Source organism: Anabrus simplex, chromosome 13 (genome assembly GCF_040414725.1).
Source record: "Anabrus simplex isolate iqAnaSimp1 chromosome 13, ASM4041472v1, whole genome shotgun sequence".
Classification (NCBI taxonomy): domain Eukaryota; kingdom Metazoa; phylum Arthropoda; class Insecta; order Orthoptera; family Tettigoniidae; genus Anabrus; species Anabrus simplex.
The window spans coordinates 77,719,678-77,741,199 of record NC_090277.1 but is presented as its reverse complement, the minus strand read 5'-3'; the positions used below and the strand labels follow the sequence as shown (position 1 = coordinate 77,741,199).

The 21,522-nt window shown below is 40.6% G+C and overlaps 1 protein-coding gene across 1 annotated transcript in view; it reads right to left on the bottom strand.

The window, feature by feature from the left end:
- Sur (Sulfonylurea receptor) overlaps positions 1-21,522 on the bottom strand; it is a gene marked incomplete at its 5' end in the record, with an annotated part of 143,622 nt that overhangs the window by 82,493 nt on the left and 39,607 nt on the right. The window contains 4 exons of the mRNA XM_067157409.2: positions 3,260-3,517; positions 10,645-10,794; positions 11,501-11,722; positions 16,588-16,797. Coding sequence (XP_067013510.2) covers positions 3,260-3,517; positions 10,645-10,794; positions 11,501-11,722; positions 16,588-16,797 — 840 coding nt within the window. The remainder of the gene's footprint in view (positions 1-3,259; positions 3,518-10,644; positions 10,795-11,500; positions 11,723-16,587; positions 16,798-21,522) is intronic.

Sequence of the window (21,522 nt, the reverse complement as noted above, 5' to 3'; positions counted from 1 at the left end):
CAGGAAAGCACTTTGGTCCTTCCACCAATTCAAGACATTTCAAGCATTCCTACACTTAAAAGTTACGGTTGCTCAAATACAGGCCACATTTAACATAAAAAGTCGTTGAACCCTTATCAAGTCCCTTAATAGACTTGGAGATTTGGAATGCTATTTCACAACTTTATTTTCATTATTCTCGTCCTCTTTTCACGTAGTCTGTTAATGTACAAGTCGTTAATCAAGTATTTTTTAACCTGACTCTCAATTGTGTAACCCCTTCTTACTACTTTTCAGTCCTTCATTGAACAAATTTTCTACAATATTATGCAACCCATCAGCTTTTTCTGGTGAGACCCAGTATTTACTTTGTCACCTGGTGTGACAATTTTGTTACTTTCATTGATCTGTCACAGTCTTATCCTTGGCTTTGACAATATGAAGGTGACTGAGGTATGACCGATGCTAGTAATGCCATTCCTTATGCAACCAGTACGTGCTATGTATGGATGGTGTGATAAATATTGCTCATAGGGTCGGTTGGTGCATTTGGTGCATTTCTGTGGGTTTGGCAGACTGATATGTAATAGCAACTTCTGGCTCAGTGAGGAAAGCAATGGGAAACTATGTCGCTCCTCATTTCCCTAGTACGCCTCTTCATAAATGCCTCGACCATCTGTGACAGCTAGTGGAGGAGCAGTTGAGGATCCAACCAGCCTTCGGGATGAGGAGTAAACATACACAGGAGCTGACGATAGTGTGAAGTCGAATAACACTCACACAGCATCTCCTGCCTGTTGTAAGAGGCAACTAAAAGGGACCCAAGGGCTCTTAACTTGGGAGTGTGGGTCGGCATTCACGGTCAACTCTTGTTCTTTTCCCACCTCAACATTATTAGAGCATTCAAGACCTAGGAAGTCTTTCATTTTCATGCCCTTTGTGGCCCTTGTCTTTCTTTGGCCGATACCTTCATTTTTTGAAGTGTTGAACCCCTTCCACTTTGTCCCCCAACCGCTGTGGATGAGGGCAGCAGAAATAATACCCAGGGCCGGGGGTGTGGGGCAGGAAAGGTAAATGCCCAGGCCTGCAGAGGGCCCGGGATCAGAAAAATGAGTTAAAAATAAAAATTTAATTTGGGTCATCAGTGGTGTTGACAAAGAATGTTGAAAAAAAAAATGACTTTGGTGCATTTTTGGTGCAATCTTGGTGCAGAAATTGTCTGATTAATAATACTTCATTTTGAGTGTAACTATGTCCGCTTCCATAGTGTAATGGTTAGCACTATTAACTGCCATCCTCAGAGGCCCAGGTTCGATTCCCGGTACTGGCAGAAATTTAAGAATGGTAGGAGGACTGGTATGTGGTTGAAATGGTACATGCAGCTCACCTCCAATGGGGGTGTGACGCCACCTAGGGATGAGGACAGGAGTTTACTTAGTGTAACTACGTTGTAAAATGTCACTTCTGTTGATGTAACAATGGCATAAATTAATGTGAAAAAAGATGTAGTGTAATTATGGTGCAGTTTTGGTGCATTTTTGTGTTAAATTGGCACCACAATACAGCATATTTGCACCAATTTTTGGCACCGACTCTGCAGCCATGGGATGATAATCAGGTGAGTCTTGGTTATAAAATAACTTGCAAGTTCACAGTTCTCGTCTAAATTAATTGGGGGGGGGAGGGGGGGGAGGTTACCGGAATTTAGGGGCCCAGACCCCTTATTTGCCTGTCAGTGGGCCTGATAACACCCATGGTATCCCCTGCCTGTCATAAGAGGTGACTAAAAGGGGCTGTTAACTTGGGAGCATGGATTGGGGACCACAGGGCTCCTAGCCGAGTCCTGGCATTTCTTTCACTTACTTGTACCAGGCTCCTCACTTTCATCTATCCTAACTGACTTCCCTTGGTTGAGTCTCGTTCTTTTCTGACCCTGACAGTATTAGGTTTTCGAGGCCTAGGGAGACTTTCATTTTCACACTCTTTGTGGCCCTTGCCTTTCTTGGCCAATACTTCAGTTTTTCAAAGTGTCGGACCCCTTCCATTTTTTTCCCCCTGTGGGTAGGGGTGGTAGAATAACACGCATGGTATCCCATGCCTGTTGTTAGAGGTGACTAAAAAGGGTCCCAGGGGCTCTTAACTTGGGAACGTGGGTTGGCAACTACAGGGCCCTTAGCTGAGTCTTGGTATTGATTCTCCTTACTTGTGCCAGGCCCTTTCACTTTCATCTATCCTACCCAAACTCCCTTGGTCAACTCTTGTTCTTTTCCAACCCCGACAGTATTAAGTATCGAGGCGTAAAGAGTATGTCAATAAATAATTGACAAGCAATACGCTTCCACAGTCGGTTGTCGATATCAAGTCAAAAACTCACTTTTTCTGTTCTGTGCTTTTGCTTCTTTTAACTTTTGTCTATTATACATTGCATCAGCCCCAAAGGATGCATTCAAGGAGCCATGGAGTAGCTTCTGCTGCCATCTCCAAGCAATGTTTACAATTACTAGGAAATCTATAAAGAGAATAAACTATGGGAACAAGCATGTTCATTGGCTTGACCACAGGTTTCAACTGGCCCTTCCGGGTTGAATAGAAAGTGATATAATATTTTAGATGAGGAAGAGATAAATGAAGTTTTAGGACAAGACACCCAGTAGTGACGATAGCAATTTTGAGAACGAAATACAAGGGACGTAAGAACAATCAAGTGATGAAAGCACGGGAAGTTTACCAGATGTTGATGGATGCAAGGAAGTAAATCCTGATGACACGAAACCTAAAGAACCTGTATTCTGTAATAATTCCAAACACATAAAAGTGAACCTACCACTTGATGTGTTTTTTCCTTGCAATTTTTTTTTGACAAAGTGTAGTTTGGCACAATTGCACCTTATGCACTGTTTATTAATTGGAAAGGTACACATTTGGGAAAATCTGTAGGTTTTTAGGTATAGAAATGAGCATTTCTAGTGGATATCTTTTTTTATGAACTTCCTTGTTTACCCGAAAATGTGCATGTCCTGACTGCAGAAATTTCTCGTATCCATATGTCTGCAAAGTGTTAAAGATTCTAGATGTTCCTTTTTCTGCCTTTAAACAATGTCAACCTGACCTATATCATGTGAAATTTTCACCTACCGTACTGTATTATACCCTTCCCTATTTTGTGAAGTTGAAACGTAAGAAGAAAAGGGGGTATAAAAATGGAGAGTAAATATGGTAATAACAGAAACAGCTGATTGACATCAAGTTCCATGGAAACTAGCTCTATTAATATTGATACCTTGAGTGGTATAGCCCAGATGTAATGACCGATCCAGAAGAACTGCATCACATTGAAGGCATCCTCCGACATGAGGTTAGTGATGGTACCGACATCAGTGGTGGCACTACACTTGGTCCCCATCCTCTCCACTTTTTTGTGGAACTGTCCATTGACTGTACCATTCGGGCAATGGTCTTCCTCTTGGTCTGTGTGCCCCTCCTTGTGGTCTGTGATCGTCCACACGCAGAGACGCAGAGCTTTGTCGTATACCAGTGCCTGTAAAACACCAATTGAAGATCTGACTAGAATACAAAGTATATACAGTTATCATATTGTTGAAGGAATGATTCCCAATTCTGCATGGTCTAATTGGGTAGGTGTTTGTAGCAATAGTAATACATACATATTCAGAAGATGGAGGGTTTTGTGGCTAATAGTGAAGGACACTTCCACAGGGCCTTCAACGTGAATACAGTTGGCCATATCGAGGTGCAGGAGACCATTTTGAAGCCTCAGTCAGATAGTGTACTCTACAGAAAGTCATGTGTGTTTCAACAGGATTCAGAATCTGTAGGTTTTTAGGTATGGAAATGAGCATTTCTAGTGCATATAATATTTTTTATCCAATCTCCATGGCACTACAGCCCTCGAAGGTCCTTGGCCTACCAAGCAACCGCTGCTCGGCCCAAAGACCTGCAGGTTATGAAATGTCGTGCGGTCAGCAAGGCGAATCCTCTCGGCCGTTATTCTTGGCATTTTAGACCGGGGCCACTATCTCACCGCCAGATAGCTCCTCAATTCTAATCACGTAGGCTGAGTGGACCTCGAAGCAGCCCCCAGGTACTAGTAAAAATTCCTGACCTGGCCAGGAATCGAACACGGAGCCTCTGGGTAAGAGGCAGGCATGCTACCCCTACATCATGGGGCTGGCGATTTTTTTATTAGGTAGAAATAATAATACATAAAATCATAATATTTTATGAACTTCCTTGTTTGGTGTCAAGTTCCATGGAAACTAGCTCTACTAATATTGATGGTTCTTTTAGGAGAAGCTGAACTGACTAATTCGCACGACCACATCGCAACGAACAAGCGACCACCGAACTTGTCGGATCTACAGCTAAATCCTCTTTTAATCACATGTGGGTACTGTCGAATGGAAAACTAATCAGCATTCCCATGATGGGAGTGCTTCCCTAAAAGCCGCCATTACCCGAGTAATGACCATTATCGATAAGGACCACGTGAGGCTTCCAATCCTGCACTGAAACTGTCATTGCGGCTGAAGGCAGTTGCATCAAACAAACTTGTATTACATGTTAACTCAATACGTTTCGTTATTCATCCAAAAATGATTGCTTTTCATACCACCTAAAGTAACTTGCACATCAAAATGTATTGACGAGCAGACAGCCAGATGGCGTCAAATCGAAATGTCTGCAAAACGGTAGCTGAGGCCATACGATTATTATTATTATTATGTTTAACCTTGCCCTTCCCTTCTGTCCACTCTAGAATGTCAATGTGCTCTTCCTTGCCTGAGTTCCCTTCCAGCCATTGAGGATTAATAGTCCTACATTTGTTTCTTCTTCATCTTCCTCCTAGCATTTTCCAACAGGTACAGGGTTTGCTGTTTTAATCTTAGCTAGTCATTTTGTACAATCGTAGGTACCATGTGCTCTTAACTTGAGAGTCTTCATATCAGCATTTACTGCATCAAGCCAGTGACATTATTATTAACACCAAACTCATAGATTTTTATTTTGTCTTGTAAATATTGGTTATTAATATTATTTATTATTTAAATAATTAAGATGTGCTGTCCTAACATTGAGGTATTTGGTGTTTCTGTTTTTCTTTTTCTTCTTCTTCAAAATGTTCATTATTGTGCGTATATTATTGTTAGTATTAGGAAATCACTGGACAACTCCTATACTGTTGGCATATTTCAAAGTATGTAATTGTACAGTCTATGGAAGCTAAATGAATGAATGAATGAATGAATGAATGAATGAATGAATGAATGAATGATGCTTTGGATGCCCACATGGATGTTGCTAATTAATTTCAAAGCAGTGGCTGAATTTTGCAACCATTCCAGGTGCTGCACACAGGACATGACCATACCATTGGAGATGCTTTTCCCGTGCCTTCTCAGTGATGAGTGTGATGCCCATAGACCAACAGAGCACACACATTTCTCAGGCTGACATTCAGCACCATATAAAGTAACAGGATATACTACAATGCGGTATATTTTAGACTTCAAATGTAGTGGCATCCTTCTGTCGTAGAATTCGCCTCTCCCTTCTCTCCATCTCATTCATCCTGTCTTTATCCTAATTTCCACTTCATCACCTATCCCTTCATCAGTCTGTAGGTGAGATCCTAGATTCCCAAAGCTTACGGTCTTTGTTAAGGTCTCACCATCAACTTAATGGAGCCGTTGCTTGAGATGGATGGTTTCCAGGTATTCGGTCTTCTTTTCGTTCAATCTAAGACTATATTGTGAGAGACGGCCATTCCAGTCTTCAACTTAATGCCGCAATCCTGTTCCAGTGGTATCAGCAAGTGTGACATTATCTGCATATAAGAGAGTCCAAGGGACTGTACGGAGCCTGGGTGTGCACCAACTTCCACTGGAAAGCTCTCCAAGATGCTGACAGAGCATCTTGATCCAACTGACAAGTATTTCTGGTACCCCATGGTCACAAATTCAATAGGGAACATGCATGATCCGGGGTTTTAATTAAAAATATGCTAATCTGATTCAAAATTTCATGCAGAGTTCAAAAATGTGATCAGAATGTACAAATAATAACTCCAAACGTGATAAAAATCTACGAAAATGTCACGTCACGCAAGTACGCGATCTCATTGGTCTGACGTCATCGTACAGGTTGACTGAATTAGCAGACGAAATAACACATAGTGTGCTGTGAGAAGCAGGATACACTTCGCGTATTTCCACTTTACGTTAGTGTCTAGTATGGTTAAATTCGAGGTCTATACATTGGATAATAATCTGAGTGGTATATTTTAGACTTAAAATGAATCCTGCGCAGACAGTGAGGCAGAAAACTTATAAATGGTGTAGAGTTCCGATGTGCAATAGCACATCGCATACCATACCATACCAAACAAATTGTTTATAAATGTTCCAAAGACGCTAAAACTAGGGAGAAATGGATTTTGGCGAGCCAGAGAAATGCTGGTGATATATCGGAAAAGTCTACAGTGTATTTTTTTGAAGATTTTAACGCAAGATGAATTTGTTTGAATGTTCAAATCACTTTTCCATGTCAGCTGTTCTAGTAGTAAAACTTTAAATTTTAATGTATGATGCTTTATTTAAATGCTTAAATTACATCTTGGAATATGAAAGTAATAAACAGTGCATTAAATAATGCTGATTATTAAAGTATTCTCCAAACCTAACCTATGTTTTGGGTGATCCACGTCAAGATAATAAATCAAAGGGGTTATGAACCATTTTGACAGCTCTAATTCTACCAATATATCTTGGCATGGGGCAGTTATGTATGTCTTTATTGAAGAGCTTAATTGGGAAAGAAATTTAGGCTATATCTAAATACTCTATAATGTAACAAAGAATAGGCGTGTACATCATGAAAGGAAACAACGTGAATTTAACAAATGTATAACTCTACACAAAACCAATGCTTGTCTGTTGGGGTCTTATAAGTTAACAATGCTCAATTATAATAATTATCATAATATTAATGAAATAAATAACATAATTGCACACAGGTGAAAATAGTGATGTAGGTGTTTAAAATATTATCCAACTTAGCCTAAGTTTTAGGTTATACAAGCCAAGTCAATAAACCGAAGGGTAAAAATACCGCGCGAGTTGGCCGTGCGGTTAGGAGCGCGCAGCTGTGAGCTCGCATCCGGGAGATAGTGGGTTTTGAACCCCACTGCCGGCAGCCCTGAAGATGGTTTTCCGCGGTTTCCCATTTTCACACCAGGCAAATGCTGAGGCTGTACCTAAGGCCATGGCCGCTTTGTTCCCATTCCTAGGCCTTTCCTGTCCCATCGTCGCCATAAGACCTATATGTGACGGTGTGACGTAAAGCAAACAGCAAAAAAAAAAAAAAAGTAAAAGCCACAGCACCCAAAGACATTCCTGTATTGAGCGACTAAAATGTCACCAGGACACTTTTCTTTCCTGGTATGCTCAGCTTGTTAAAAGCCAAATGTAATTAATGTTATTGGCTTCACCCCCCACTAACTACTTCTACGATTTTCGGAGACGCCGATGTGCAGGAGTTTAGTCCTGCAGGAGTTCTTTTACGTGCCAGTAAATCTACCGACACGAGGCTGACGTATTTGAGCACCTTCAACTACCACCGGACTGAACCAGGATCGAACCTGCCAAGTTGGGGTCAGAAGGCCAGCACCTCAACAGTCTGAACCACTCAGCCCGACTTGTGAAAACTAGATGAAGTCATATTTATCTTTATCATGTTTAACATTTTTCCCTCCACAAAGATATTTAATTCTCTTTCATGGGCACTGGAAGTGGGTAGGCCAGTTGTCCCAACCATAAATATATATTTTTTGGGGAATGATAGATTATAGCCCTATAGTACTATGATCTTTCTTTCTTTCCTTCTTTCTTTCTTTCTTAATCAGTTTATCCTTCAGGGTTGGTTTTCTCTCGGACTCAGCGAGGGATTTCACCTCTACCACTTCAAGGGCAGTGTCCTGGAACGTGAGACTTTGAGCATGGTGATGAAAACTGGTGAGGAGGGCGATTACCTCGCCCAGGCGGGCTCACCTGTTATGCTCAACAGGGGCCTTGTTGGAGGATGGGAGGGTCGGAAGGGATAGACAAGGAAGAGGGAAGGAAACGGCCGTGGCCTTAGGTGCCTGGAGGAGAAGTAGGAAAATACGAAAAACCACTTCGAGGATGGCTGAGGTGGGATTCGAAACCCTTCTACTCAGTTGACCTCCCGAGGCTGAATAGACCCCGTTCCAGTCCTCGTAGTATTTGTTTTCAACTTTCATGGCAGAGCCAGGAATCGAAACCGGGCCTCCGGGAGTGGCACACATTAACCACTACACCACAGAAGCGGACTAGTACTATAATGCTACCTATATGTTTATGTTAGTGCTGAAATCCGATTTCTTACTTTACTAATGCTGAAAGCCCGAAAATGTAATGTTATTCTTTAATAGGGGAATCAGTCTAGAAGGAAATGTTGAAAAGTTGAAAGTGATGTGATATGTATCCAGGTTCGTTGTTATCCTAATACTATTGTACGTATATAAAAGACGCCACTTACAAACTTGCTTGTTATCCGCGAATTTCTGCGGCCACAAAAGTCACTACTTTTCAAGAATGATGACATCTACACATGATAGATTGTCTGACTGTGCTGATTTGAACCTTTCTTCTCTCATTTCGAAGTTATTCGCGATCATGTATAATAAACAATCGGCTTTTAGCAACGGCTGATGCACAACGGCTGGTAGAGCTCCATGCGGTACTGTATCGTGACGTCACAGCGCGCCGCTTACGTCAGAGGCCGTTTCACTCGCCTTGCGGAAAGGCACTATTAAATATTTTTTTAATGGTAGAAAACAAGGCAACATACCACAATGTAATACGTTTACGTACTATTTCATTGGTGTACTTTTCAAAAAAAATATTTTTGAAATTGATGCATGTTCCCAATTACATACATATAATATAAAATGTCTTTAACTTTAGTACTCTAATAACAGTTTACTTGAATTTGAAAATTATATGTGTGTGGAATGTTTTAGTTTAAAAACTAAAGTCATCTGACTTATATGATTAATGTTTTGAGATGTTGCAATAAGGAACTCTTTGATTATGTTGCCATTTTACAAAAAGGAGCACTAAAATACTTTATAATTTACCACCCTTAACACCTACGTATTATTTGTATAAGAAATGCAGACTTCTACCACTCCACATGTTACGTGATAGAGCTTCATCTATGTTAGTATATAAAATTATGCATAATTTGGTTTATATAAACACTATCTGTATCATAAATTCTGACATTCTTTCATACAACACTCGAGGAGCAGACAGAGTCCATATCGAATTTGTAAAAACTAGTAAGTTTGATTGTAACTCCTTATGGCACTACTCTGTGAAGGTGTACAATGCTCTCCCTAAACAGATTCAAGAGGCAACAACAATTCCAAAATTTAAAAAAATAAATAAATAACCAATGGATGAAAGAAAATGAGCAGTAAATCTTACAAACCAAGTAATGTATAGTGGTCTTATATATTTGTAAGGGTTTCCTCTTCTCTAAGACTGTAATGTATTTAGAAATTACGTATTGAAAATCCCCAGCCTGTTTTGAGTCATTCGACCGGGTCAGGAATGGAATGAATGAAGCCCCCATCTAGCGGTGAGGATAGGAATTGTCCCAGCTGCCAAAGCCTGTCGCACTCCCCTGGGGCAATGATTAATGAATGACAGATGAAATGAAATGATATTGGAGAGTGTTCTGGAATGAAATATGACAGGGAAAACCGGAGTGCCCGGAGAGAAACCTGTCCCGCCTCCGCTTTGTCCAGCACAAATCTCACATGGAGTGACTGGGATTTGAACCATGGAACCCAGCGGTGAGAGGCCGACGGGCTGCCGCCTGAGCCAGGGAGGCTCTATTGTATTGTAAATATTTTGTAAATGCTGCCAATATTTAATCCTTGTATTGCACCATTAAGAGCCTCTTTTTTTTTTTTTGCTAGTTGTTTTACGTCGCACCGACACAGATAGGTCTTTTGGGCAACGATGGGACAGGAAAGAGCTAGGAGTGGGAAGGAAGCGGCCGTGGCCTTAATTAAGGTACAGCCCCAGCATTTGCCTGGTGTGAAAATGGGAAACCATGGAAAACCATTTTCAGGGCTGCCGACAGTGGGGTTCGAACCTACTAACTCCCGAATACTGGATACTGGCCGTACTTAACCGACTGCAGCTATCGAGCTCGGTATTAAGAGCCTCAGCTCAGGCGCCCTTTCTTGAGTATATATATATATATATATATATATATATAGCAATTAAGTGCAACAGTAATAACGTATTTATCACTTGTGTTCCTTGTTGTTGGGTCTGTACTGTTAGGATCAAAACAAACCAACAAACAACAAACAAATGAGTTTGTGGTCTCATCTACCAGACGTTGTTAAATATCGCAAACCTCTTTCACAAGAAAGAAATGAAAAACTAATGGCAGGGCTCAAGACGTATTGGGAACAAACGCGAGTATCCAAAAAGAAGTAGCACTCCCTAGTGGGCTTAAACAAACAAACAAACAAACAAACAAACAAACAAACAAACAAACAAATAAATAAATAAATAAATAAATAAATAGAATATACAGCAAATTTACCTGTAAAGCTACTTTAAGGTGGATGCCTTCAACGTTCACGAGATGTGTTGAGCTCTGAGAAAATGTTCCCTGAGCAATGGCAGATAAAAAGATGATTACGCCCATGATGAACCCATTGGAGATAAACTCTTGCCAAGTAGGGTAGTAAAGCTGGAAAGAAACAACAAAAGCAGATATTTATATACCAAATTATAAGTAATTTGATTACTTTTACTCAATTACTTCCCAACTCTGGTTACACTTCATCGTCAATCACCACTGATCTGTATTTAGTGCTGTCATTAAGGTGGCAGATTCCCTTTAAAATCTCTACCTAGCATTTTCTTCAATGATTTCAAAGAAGTTGGAAATTTACCGGACATCTCCCATAATAAAGTATTCAAATCCCTCATTTTTCTACCTAAAAACAAATATTTGCCCCAATTTGCTCTTTTGTGTTAAAAATTTTCCTACCCATAAATTTGCAAGAGAATGTTGGGTGTGTTTTACAATATATACAACATAAGACTTTCTCTGCACAGCTGTGACATCCATGATACATTTGTTTCATTTTTAGAAGTGTCATCTTTGGAAATACTTCAGATACAAATTCCAATGTTTATGTTCAGCAGCAGCAGCATGGCATCTTTTTAGCCCTGGCATGCATACCGACCATGTTTACGAGCAATTATGTACAGTTCTTTTGATGCCGATACAAGTTTGGAAAAGACATACAGTACTCTTGAGTAAGCATGTTATAAGAATGCTTTAGCTGAGCTGTTACTGCTGATATATTCAGAGCTGCAATCAGCTGAAGCCAAGTAGAAGAAGATGAAGAGAAATTCAATGTTTGTGACTCAGGACTTGCTGAACTTACCTGACTATTAAGCACTGCACCCTCCACAGGAGAGGACTTCTGTGATTCAGGTAGCTGAAGACTAGCCACATAGTCTAGGATGATCGAGATGCCAAGTGGACCAACGAAGCCAACAAAATCACCTAACAGTTTGAAGAGACCACCAAGGGCAAACAGCCTCCAGCAGCTGCGAATGTAACACTTCCAGAGGGATACGTTGCGGCCCCTGAGTCTAGCCGATTTCTGAAAGAAAAAAAATGTAGAATTCTAATTTTTTGTATAACATCTACTTGCAATGGATTTCTAACTGAGAAAGAAACAAAGCCACTCTGAAACTCAAAGGCTGACATACCCAAGAAGTCAATAAATGTAAATATCTTGATTGCTGAATAACAATATTTTGAACCCTGATCTGGAAATCAGGAGCTGAATTAATATTCCAAGATCAACAGTTAAGAAAATTTAGATGTTATTGTGTGATAGCACCTTTAGTTTAAAAGCTGGGCAGTGTATGGTTAAATATTATGTTTTGTCTCCTCTGCTCTATGGGGTCGAAGTTTGGACCTTAGAATTGCTCACCATCGAACAAACCATCCGACTGCAACAGGACCTAGATGATGATGCGAGATGGACAGCAGACGATAGTATGATGGTAAATGGAACAGCAACTCAGGTTGAACGTTTCACCAACAGGAAAAGTCCTCACAGTTTCCCAGTGGCGTATGCTGTGATCAACGTTAAAAATTAAATAATTGAAAAAGAGGTTCAACCTATTCAATACATAAGAGAAAGAAATGTAGTGATTACATTCTTATTTAATAGTAATTAGAAATGGGACCGGTTTCGACCCTAGTCCAGGTCATCGTCAGCCATTCAAAACATAAAAAAACATGAAAAAACAATGCATATGAAAAAGAAAAAGATTAAGTGAACTCTGGATCGGTATAAGATGAAGTATATATTGAGGTAGAAATTGTGAGTCACTTAAAAGAAAACAGTACGTAATATTATGAATGGTAGTACGGCACACGCACAATTTCTACCTCAATTTATATTTCATCTTATACCTATCCAGAATTCACTTAATCTTTTTCTTTTTCATATGCATTGTTTTTTCATGTTTTTTATGTTTTGAACGGCTGACGATGACCTGGACTAGGGTCAAAACCGGTCCCATTTCTAATTACTATTAAATAACAATGTAATCACTACATTTCTTTCTCTTATGTATTGAATAGGTTGAACCTCTTTTTCAATTATTTAATTTTTAACGTTAATACTTTCAATACGGAACAATGAAATTTTTATCTTTAAATGCTGGGATCAAGGCGTGGGCTACCAGTGTCCTTTTTTCAATAGTTGGTTTAGTGAATGTCAAGCCCTAAGCGTTTAGAGCTGCAGTAAATAACCTGCTGTGTTGTCAGTACTCTTTCACAAGCTACTGCCCTGGCCTCTGCTACTGATCAGTGGACATGGTAGCCTGGTTTAGCAAGTTAAAATGCAGCTTTGTGGTGAAACAGATAGAATGCCTGCATTTGGTCCGATGGGCCTGGTTCACTCCCTCACACTCTTAATTCCCCTGGCTTGGGGACTGTGTGTTTATCATGTCTTTGCCATTCATTTCATTCTCATTAGGTCATCACCAAGCCTATGCAGATGGCAAGCGCCATTATTATTATTATTAAATTAAATTTTGAATTTTATGGCATTTCCAGCAGTCTTACACATCATTCACTGGTTTATTAGCTTCCTCGGGAGATCAGTGGTTGTGTCCGACCCATGAACACGGGTTTGATTCCAACCAACGAAAGAGAACACTAAACCCGAAAGATTGCATTTAATTTTAGCAGATATACTTATAAAAAGAAAACTACTCATATAACAGTAGCCCTGCAGTGTCTTTCTACAAGGATGCAGAAGCAAAAGAGAGTGAAATACCAGCACTCTGTTGAATCCGTATAATTAAGTCAAAGTATGACGTGAGGAACTATATACGATGAGGAACGCATGTGTCAATTCGGAAACTTTGAGCTATCTCTCCTTCGTTAGCAGTAGCGATCTGATGGACAGAAGCCTAGCATACCTATTCCCCCCCCCTGGTCCACACTCCTATCAGGCATACAGTGGCAAGCCGTGCCAGGTGAGGCGAGGGGAGAGGTACGCAGTACCTACCTGGACTGCAATGTCTTTCTCCGATGCCTTGCACTCAGAAATCTCATTGCATTCACGTTTTGTAAATGGAATAATGTGCCAGATTCTTACAATATGATGTGCTTTAGATTTCTATCATTCTCATTTGAGGTTTGGGCATCACCGATAGCCTTGGTAGCCCTCAGCATACGCCACTGCAGTGTTGATTGGGTGATAGTACCTCATGGGGAACAATGTAAGTACCTAGGTGTAGGAATGATTTTCACTGGGCCGGGCTGAGTGGCTCAGACGGTTAAGGCGCTGGCCTTCTAACCCCAACTTGGCAGGTTCGATCCTGGCTCAGTCCGGTGGTATTTGAAGGTGCTCAAATACGACAGCCCCGTGGCGGTAGATTTACTGGCACGTTAAAGAACTCCTGCGGGACTAAATTCCGGCACCTCGGCGTCTCTGAAGACCTTAAAAAGTAGTTAGTGGGACGTAAAGCAAATATTATTATTATTATTATTATTATTATTATTATTATTATTATTATTATTATTATTATTATTATTATTGATTTTCACTGGGTTAATCACATTAATGAGATAGTAAATAAAGGTTACAGATCAATTCACATGGTTATGAGAGTATGTATGGATTGTAGTAAGGATGTAAACGAGAGGGCGTATGAGTCTCTGGTAAGACCCCATTTAGAGTATGGTTTCAACAACACTGGGATCCTATTTTCCCATTTTCACATCAGGCAAATGCTGGGGCTGTACCTTAATTAAGGCCACGGCCGCTTCCTTCCACTTCCTAGGCCTTTCCTATCCCATCGTCGCCAAAAGACCTATCTGTGTCGGTGCGACGTAAAACAAAAAAATCTCCTTTTATGTTTGTCCTGTGTCCTATTCCTTTACCATCTGTATTTATCTTTGACTGATGTTTCTTTCATTTTCCTTTACTTATCCGGATTTCTTCTTATCCCGCATGAAGTCTGAAGATCTGTCAAGATGACCCCTCAATGACCCTCCTGATCATTGTTGATAAACTTAACCATAATAGGTATTTTATTTGATCCTGTATTGGCTTGTCTAAATCTATTAAACAAACTATTTAAAATAGTTTAGTTGGATCCACCTTGTCAATACACTTTTAATAGACTCCTCATCATTAGTGGCAATTGGGAATTAGAAGTAAGAGGGCAAAACAATGTTCAGACAACAAAACGTAGTGGGATATAATGGGAGGAGGGGGATTAAACACATCAACACTGAGGGAAAAAGGCTACAAATGGTAAGTTTTTATGCTCTCTGAGCAAATTTCATCAGAGAGGTAAAGGTTGACAGTTTTCCATCTTCAGAGCAATATTAGTAGGTTTTTTTTAAAGATTTTGATTCAATACTATACAGCGAACATCATGCTAGGAAACCATCCACTACAAAGTGTGGAAAGCTTTACATACCTCGGCAGTTTAATATCTCGAGATACACTACCCACAAAGGAGGTGGCAAATAGAGTGCAGAAGAGCTCTCACTTTTACCAGCAAGTACGAACACTCCTCTGGGATCCCAAAGTACCAACAGAATCAAAGCTGGTGATGTTCAATCAGTACTTCATATCAATCTTAACCTATGGTATTGAAACCTGCACCCTCACTAAGAAAAGACTCATCAAGGTTGCAGGCATCTTAAATGAAGTTCCTTACGTGCACAATTCAAAAAACCAAACTGGACAAGTTGAGGAATGATGTGGTTAGGAAGGAAGCTGGGATTGTTACATCATTGTTAGATTGGATCAGCATGTCCAGACTGAGCTGGTTTGGGCATGTAATGAGTATGGAGCTAACAACGACAGCATATGTTAATTTGGAGCGACATGTGGCAGGGAAACGGATGGTAGGAAAACCAAGAACTCACTGGATGGATATCGTAAAGATGGACATTGGAAATCGGGGAAGCACACTGGAGGACGAGAATGTATCTAAATAAGACAGAATGGAAGAGTCTCGCCAACAGTACCTGGGAAATTGGAACTGTAAAATGATGATGATGACGACTATACAGTAAAACGTTCACCAAAGGAACACTAAGGAGACTGCCAGACTGATGAATGAGCATGGCAAGCGGGTGAATCATACTTCAGTGTGCCTGCTACCCTTCCTCACAGCACATGCAAAGTCTCCACTACTTGGTGTGGCATTATACAAATCAGTTAGCTGTGACAAACAACATTTTTTGCATATTTGCGAGTTAATAATTTTGTTAATAATGGAAGAAAATAATTAGTTGGTAAGACAACAGGGCATTGTTTGATTTCCTAATTCCTATAATTTCCAGTTTCGGCTGGATTAAATGAAAAAAAAAATGTTTTCTCCACAAATTGGAGGAAAGGCACTAAACACCTCCCCCCCCTCCCTCTCTTTCCACCAATCACCACTACTGCTCCTGATGAAGCTGAGAAGCAGAAACAAGCTCGTAGGAGGCTGGCGAGAGATGGATGTATAAGAACTGCAATTGATGAGGAGAAAGCTTGTCTGTTTGAAGATGTGGAGATTGCCCTTGTCCTTTTGTGTTTCCTTGTTTGCCAGTGTCTCATTTCTGTTGCTCCCTCTTCCCACACAGACCTGCCATTGTGTCAGTCCTATTCTATGTGTTCCCCTTTCTTATTCTCCTCTCTCTTTCTCTCTGACTTGATTTACCAATAAAGTGGTGCATTTTAAAGACAAATTTCCAGTCACTGTTTTAAATCTGCAATTAAATTATTCTGGGTTGGAATAATAATAATAATAATAATAATAATAATAATAATAATAATAATAATAATAATAATAATAATAATAATCATCATCATCATCATCATCATCATCACCATCTCCAGAAAAAGAAAGTAAACTGGAGTACAAAGTCATTCATCATACTTCTACTTTATCTTGTCCTGTATACCAACTATTTCATCTGTGGATGATGATACTCTACCTTCTCCTCGCAGTAGATACTATTAAACTTGTGGAACTGCCGAGGTGTACTCTCTGCATAAGGCAGATGTCCCAAGTCTTCTAGCTCCAGAGGACTGGAGTAGCCAACCCTCAAGAGAGAAGTTAACCAGTAGAACGTTGCTTTGGAATATAGACCAGCCTTGGAGTGGAGATATACTTCCAAAGGATCGTCTTCCAGTTCCGGAACTTCCTGTAACATTCAGACAATTCGAAATGTATTTACCAAGTCTGGCCATAAATACCATTAAATGTAACAGCATAATTATACAGTACAGATTCGAAAAGAGAAATACAATTTGAAGGAAGATGTATTTCCACTAAGAAGTTTAGGTACAGGCCTATTGTTCGAAATGTCCACCTTTTTCTCAATCACAGGACTTCAATCTTCCTGGCCCTAGAATGATTGTGTTACATATAATGTTTGTGGGAAAATTGGCAACAGCAGTTTTCAAGACTCTTTTTGTGCTGTCAAATTTAGGATTTCAATTCTTGCAGACCGACTGACCAATCGATCACCACCGACATGCATTTAGAGCAGTCGCTCGGGTGGCAGATTCCCTGTCTGTTGTTTTCCTAGTCTTTTCTTAAATAACTGCAAAGAATTTGGAAATGTATTTAATATCTCCCTTGGTAAATTATTCCAATCCCTAACTCCTCTTCCTATAAAGGAATATTTGCTCCTATTTGTCCTCTTGAATTCCAAACTTATCTTCACACATTAATTTACTCCACTTATGCTTATTTGCCTACTAACATCACTCCACACCATCTTTCTGCTGACAGCTTGGAAAATCCAACTTATGATATAGATGTTGATTCCCATAGGGAACTTGAAATACTTGTCCTGAATGAGTAAAATTTATAATACCAATATACATGGTCCATTATTGGACATTATAAATTTTCCAGCTAACTCATTCCTGGTTGCCAGCATTTCACCCCCCGTGTGCGAAGTTGGACTCATCAGTTGGTAAATAGCATACCTACCAAGACAGCTCTCATAATTTTTCTGAGAATTCTTCTTTCCAGGACCTCTAACTTCTCCACAGCTTGTAGTTCATTGACAGGCATTCACTGGCATACAGGTATTCTGTTTTGATGTTTTAATTTGGAATTCCAGGATAAGCACTTCTTATTGTAGATGGTTTTTTGTCAAGCCATATGCTCTCTCCATTTTTGAGATCCGATCTTCCACTGCAGCTTTTTCTAGTCCATTCTCCTGTATCGTCTCACCAAGGTACTTGAACTTCTTGACCGTTTCTATCCGTCCTATCTCTGTTTCCAGGAATTTTGGTCCATCTTTGATATTCGTCATGAATTTGGTCTTTACTGCCGAGATCCTCAGTCTTGTTTGGCTGGTAATTTGCGAAGGTTTTCACCTACCCATTACTGTTAGCTTGTCGATCGGCAACAGATGTCACTGGAACTCGGGTTTTCACTTTGAACTTCCCTTACCTGGCTTATGCTCAAAGAGAATAGAATCCTTGGCGGCAAGTGCCTTAGCAACATTACGGAGAAACCTCCTACTACTACTACTACTACTACTACTACTACTACTGAATGTTTTCATTCCCTGAAGGGGGATGCGGGCCTCTTAGACGGCGATGCTTTCTCTCAGGCCGGGAGATTTGTATTGGAGAAGGAAATTAGTGGTGAAGGCGAGAGGATTGGCAGCCGAGGCCTATACTAGAATCTGTCCCAGCATTCGCCTTAGTCCAGGAGAATGGAAAACCACAGAAAACCATTCTCAGGACAACTGACAGTGGGAACCAGCCCCTCTCCGTCTCCCAAACGCAGAGGCGTAGAGCCGTGGCCATCCTTCCTCTACTCGGTTGGCTGGTCGGAGTGCAGAGCCGTGGTATCTGGTAGGCCGAAATGTGTTCTGCATCCTCCGACGAAGTTTTCACTGTGTATCTGTCTCGTTAGCTCAATAACTGGAAGGCGAAGGTGTTAACGTGCTGCTAAAACATGTACTCTCAGAACCGCATTATTTGCTATCCTTCAAAACTGGTGTTAAATACATTTTGCATTTGAAAGGCCAGAGATTGTGAATGGTAGCAGAACGTTTTCTTTACTTTTTAGTCGATGCTAACGAGGTGACAATGATAACAGTCAATCAGACGAGGCTCCCTGCACAATCGTCTTTATTCTGGTTGATGCGTGCTTGCTTTGGAAATCCTACTGTAGGTGAGGGCGGTAGAATAACACTGACGGTAGCTCCTGCCTGTCGTAAGAGGCGACTAAAAGGGCCCCCAGGGGCTCTTAACTTGGGAGTGTAGGTAGGCGACCACGGGGCCCTCAGCTGAGTCTTGGCATTGCTTCTACTTGTGCCAGGCTCGTCACTTTCACCTATTATATTCGACCTTCCTTGGTGAACTCTCGTTCTTTTCCGACCCCGACGGTACTAGGTTGCGAGGCCTACAAATCTTTCATTTTCACGCCCTTCGTGTCCCTTGTCCTTCTTTGGCTGATACCTCCATTTTTCGAAGTGTCGGATTCCTTCCATTTTTTTTCTCTAATTTAGTGTTATATAGAGGATGGTTGTCTAGTTTGACTTCCTCGTTAAAACTCAAAATTTAGGGGTGGACATAGGCGAAAGGTTGTCTAGCTGGGTTTTTGTGACGACGTCGCCCGGCGTAAATTTGACTTAGGTGAAATGAAAGATTACATACTGTAGTTCAATAAAATGTTATTCGCAAGTGGTCAACAAGAATTACAATAAGAGATGAATGGTTCCGTAGTCGTAATTTATCTTTAAAAAAATCCAGACCAAGCCCCGTGGTTTAACAGCCCCGAAGGGCCATGGCCTACCGAGCGACCGCTGCCCAGCTCAAAGGCCTGCAGATTACGAGAGCAATCAGGACGATGGAGCCTCGGCCGTTATTCTTGGGCTCCTAGACCGTGGTCGCTATCTCACCGTCAGATATCCCCTCAATTTTAATCACGTAGGCTGAGTGAACCTCGAAGCAGCCCTCAGATCCAGGTAAAACCCATTTATCTGGCCGAGAATCGAGCCTAGGGCCTTCGGGGAAGAGGCAGACACGCTGTCCCTACAACAGGGGGCCGGCTCATTTGTCACGCAAATAAATAAATAAATAAATAAATAAATAAATAAATAAATAAATAAATAAATAAATAAATAAATAAAATATCGCCTTCGTACATTTTCTCCACTACACGGAAGAGTATAGAATTGTTGATAATATGAATACAGTATTATGTTTTGTGGCTCAGAAGATGAAAGAGCGAGTAGAGGGTACAGATAATGCATCCCATTATTCTACCCGCAGTGGAGATGAAAAGAGTTCCGATAAATCGAAAAAAAAAAATGTATATCCACTAAGGAATCATTTAGTCATAAATGATCTGCATTCAGGGCGGCCGCCCAGGTGGCATATTCCCTATTAATTGTTTACTAGCTTTTCCTTAAATATTTTCAACGAACTTAGAAATTTATGGAACATTTCCCTTGATGATTTATTCCAAACCCTCACTCCTCGTCCCATAAATGAATATTTGGCCCAATCTGTCCTCTTGAATTCCAACTTTGTTGTTGTTGTTTGAGTCATCAGTCCATAGACTGGTTTGATGCAGCTCTCCATGCCACCCTATCCTGTGCTAACCTTTTCATTTCTACGTAACTATTGCATCCTACGTCTGCTCTAATCTGCTTGTCATATTCATACCTTGGCCTACCCCTACCGTTCTTACCCCCTACACTTCCTTCAAAAACCAACTGAACAAGTCCTGGGTGTCTTAAGATGTGTCCTATCATTCTAACTCTTCTTCTCGTCAAATTTAGCCAAATAGATCTCCTCTCACCAATTCGATTCAGTATCTCTTCATTCGTGATTCGATCTATCCATCTCACCTTCAGCATTCTTCTGTAACACCACATTTCAAAAGCTTCTATTCTCTTTCTTTCTGAGCCAGTTATTGTCCATGTTTCACTTCCATACAATGCCACGCTCCACACGAACGTCTTCAAAAACACCTTTCTAATTCCGATATCAATGTTTGAAGTGAGCAAATTTCTTTTCTTAAGAAAGCTCTTCCTTGCTTGTGCTAGTCTGCATTTTATGTCCTCCTTACTTCTGCCATCGTTAGTTATTTTACTACCCAAGTAACAATATTCATCTACTTCCTTTAAGACTTCATTTCCTAATCTAATATTTCCCGCATCACCTGCCTTCGTTCGACTGCACTCCATTACTTTTGTTTTGGACTTATTTATTTTCATCTTGTACTCCTTACCCAAGACTTCATCCATACCATTCAGCAACTTCTCGAGATCTTCTGCAGTCTCAGATAAAATAACAATATCATCGGCAAATCTCAAGGTTTTGATTTCTTCTCCTTGGACTGTGATTCCCTTTCCAAATTTCTCTTTGATTTCCCTTACTGCCTGTTCTATGTAAACATTGAAAAGGAGAGGGGACAAACTGCAGCCTTGCCTCACTCCTTTCTGGATTGCTGCTTCTTTTTCAAAGCCCTCGATTCTTATCACTGCAGACTGATTTTTATACAGATTGTAGATAATTCTTCGTTCTCGGTATCTGATCCCCATCATCTTCAGAATCATAAATAGCTTGGTCCAATCAACATTATCGAATGCCTTTTCTAGATCTACGAATGCCATGTACGTGGGCTTGTCCTTCTTGATTCGATCTCTTCATATTATGATCCTTCCTACTTTTGAAGACAGCACTCTAGCTTATTCTTCTACTTACGTCATGTCCGACTCCATGGCTAAATGGTTAGCATGTTGGCCTTTGGTCACGGGGGTCCCGGGTTTGATTCGCGGCAGGTCATCAAATCAAAAGATCTGCACCTGGCGAGCCGAGCATGTCCTTGGACACTCCCGACACTAAAAGCCATACGCCATTTCATTTTACTTATATCATTCCACGCCAAC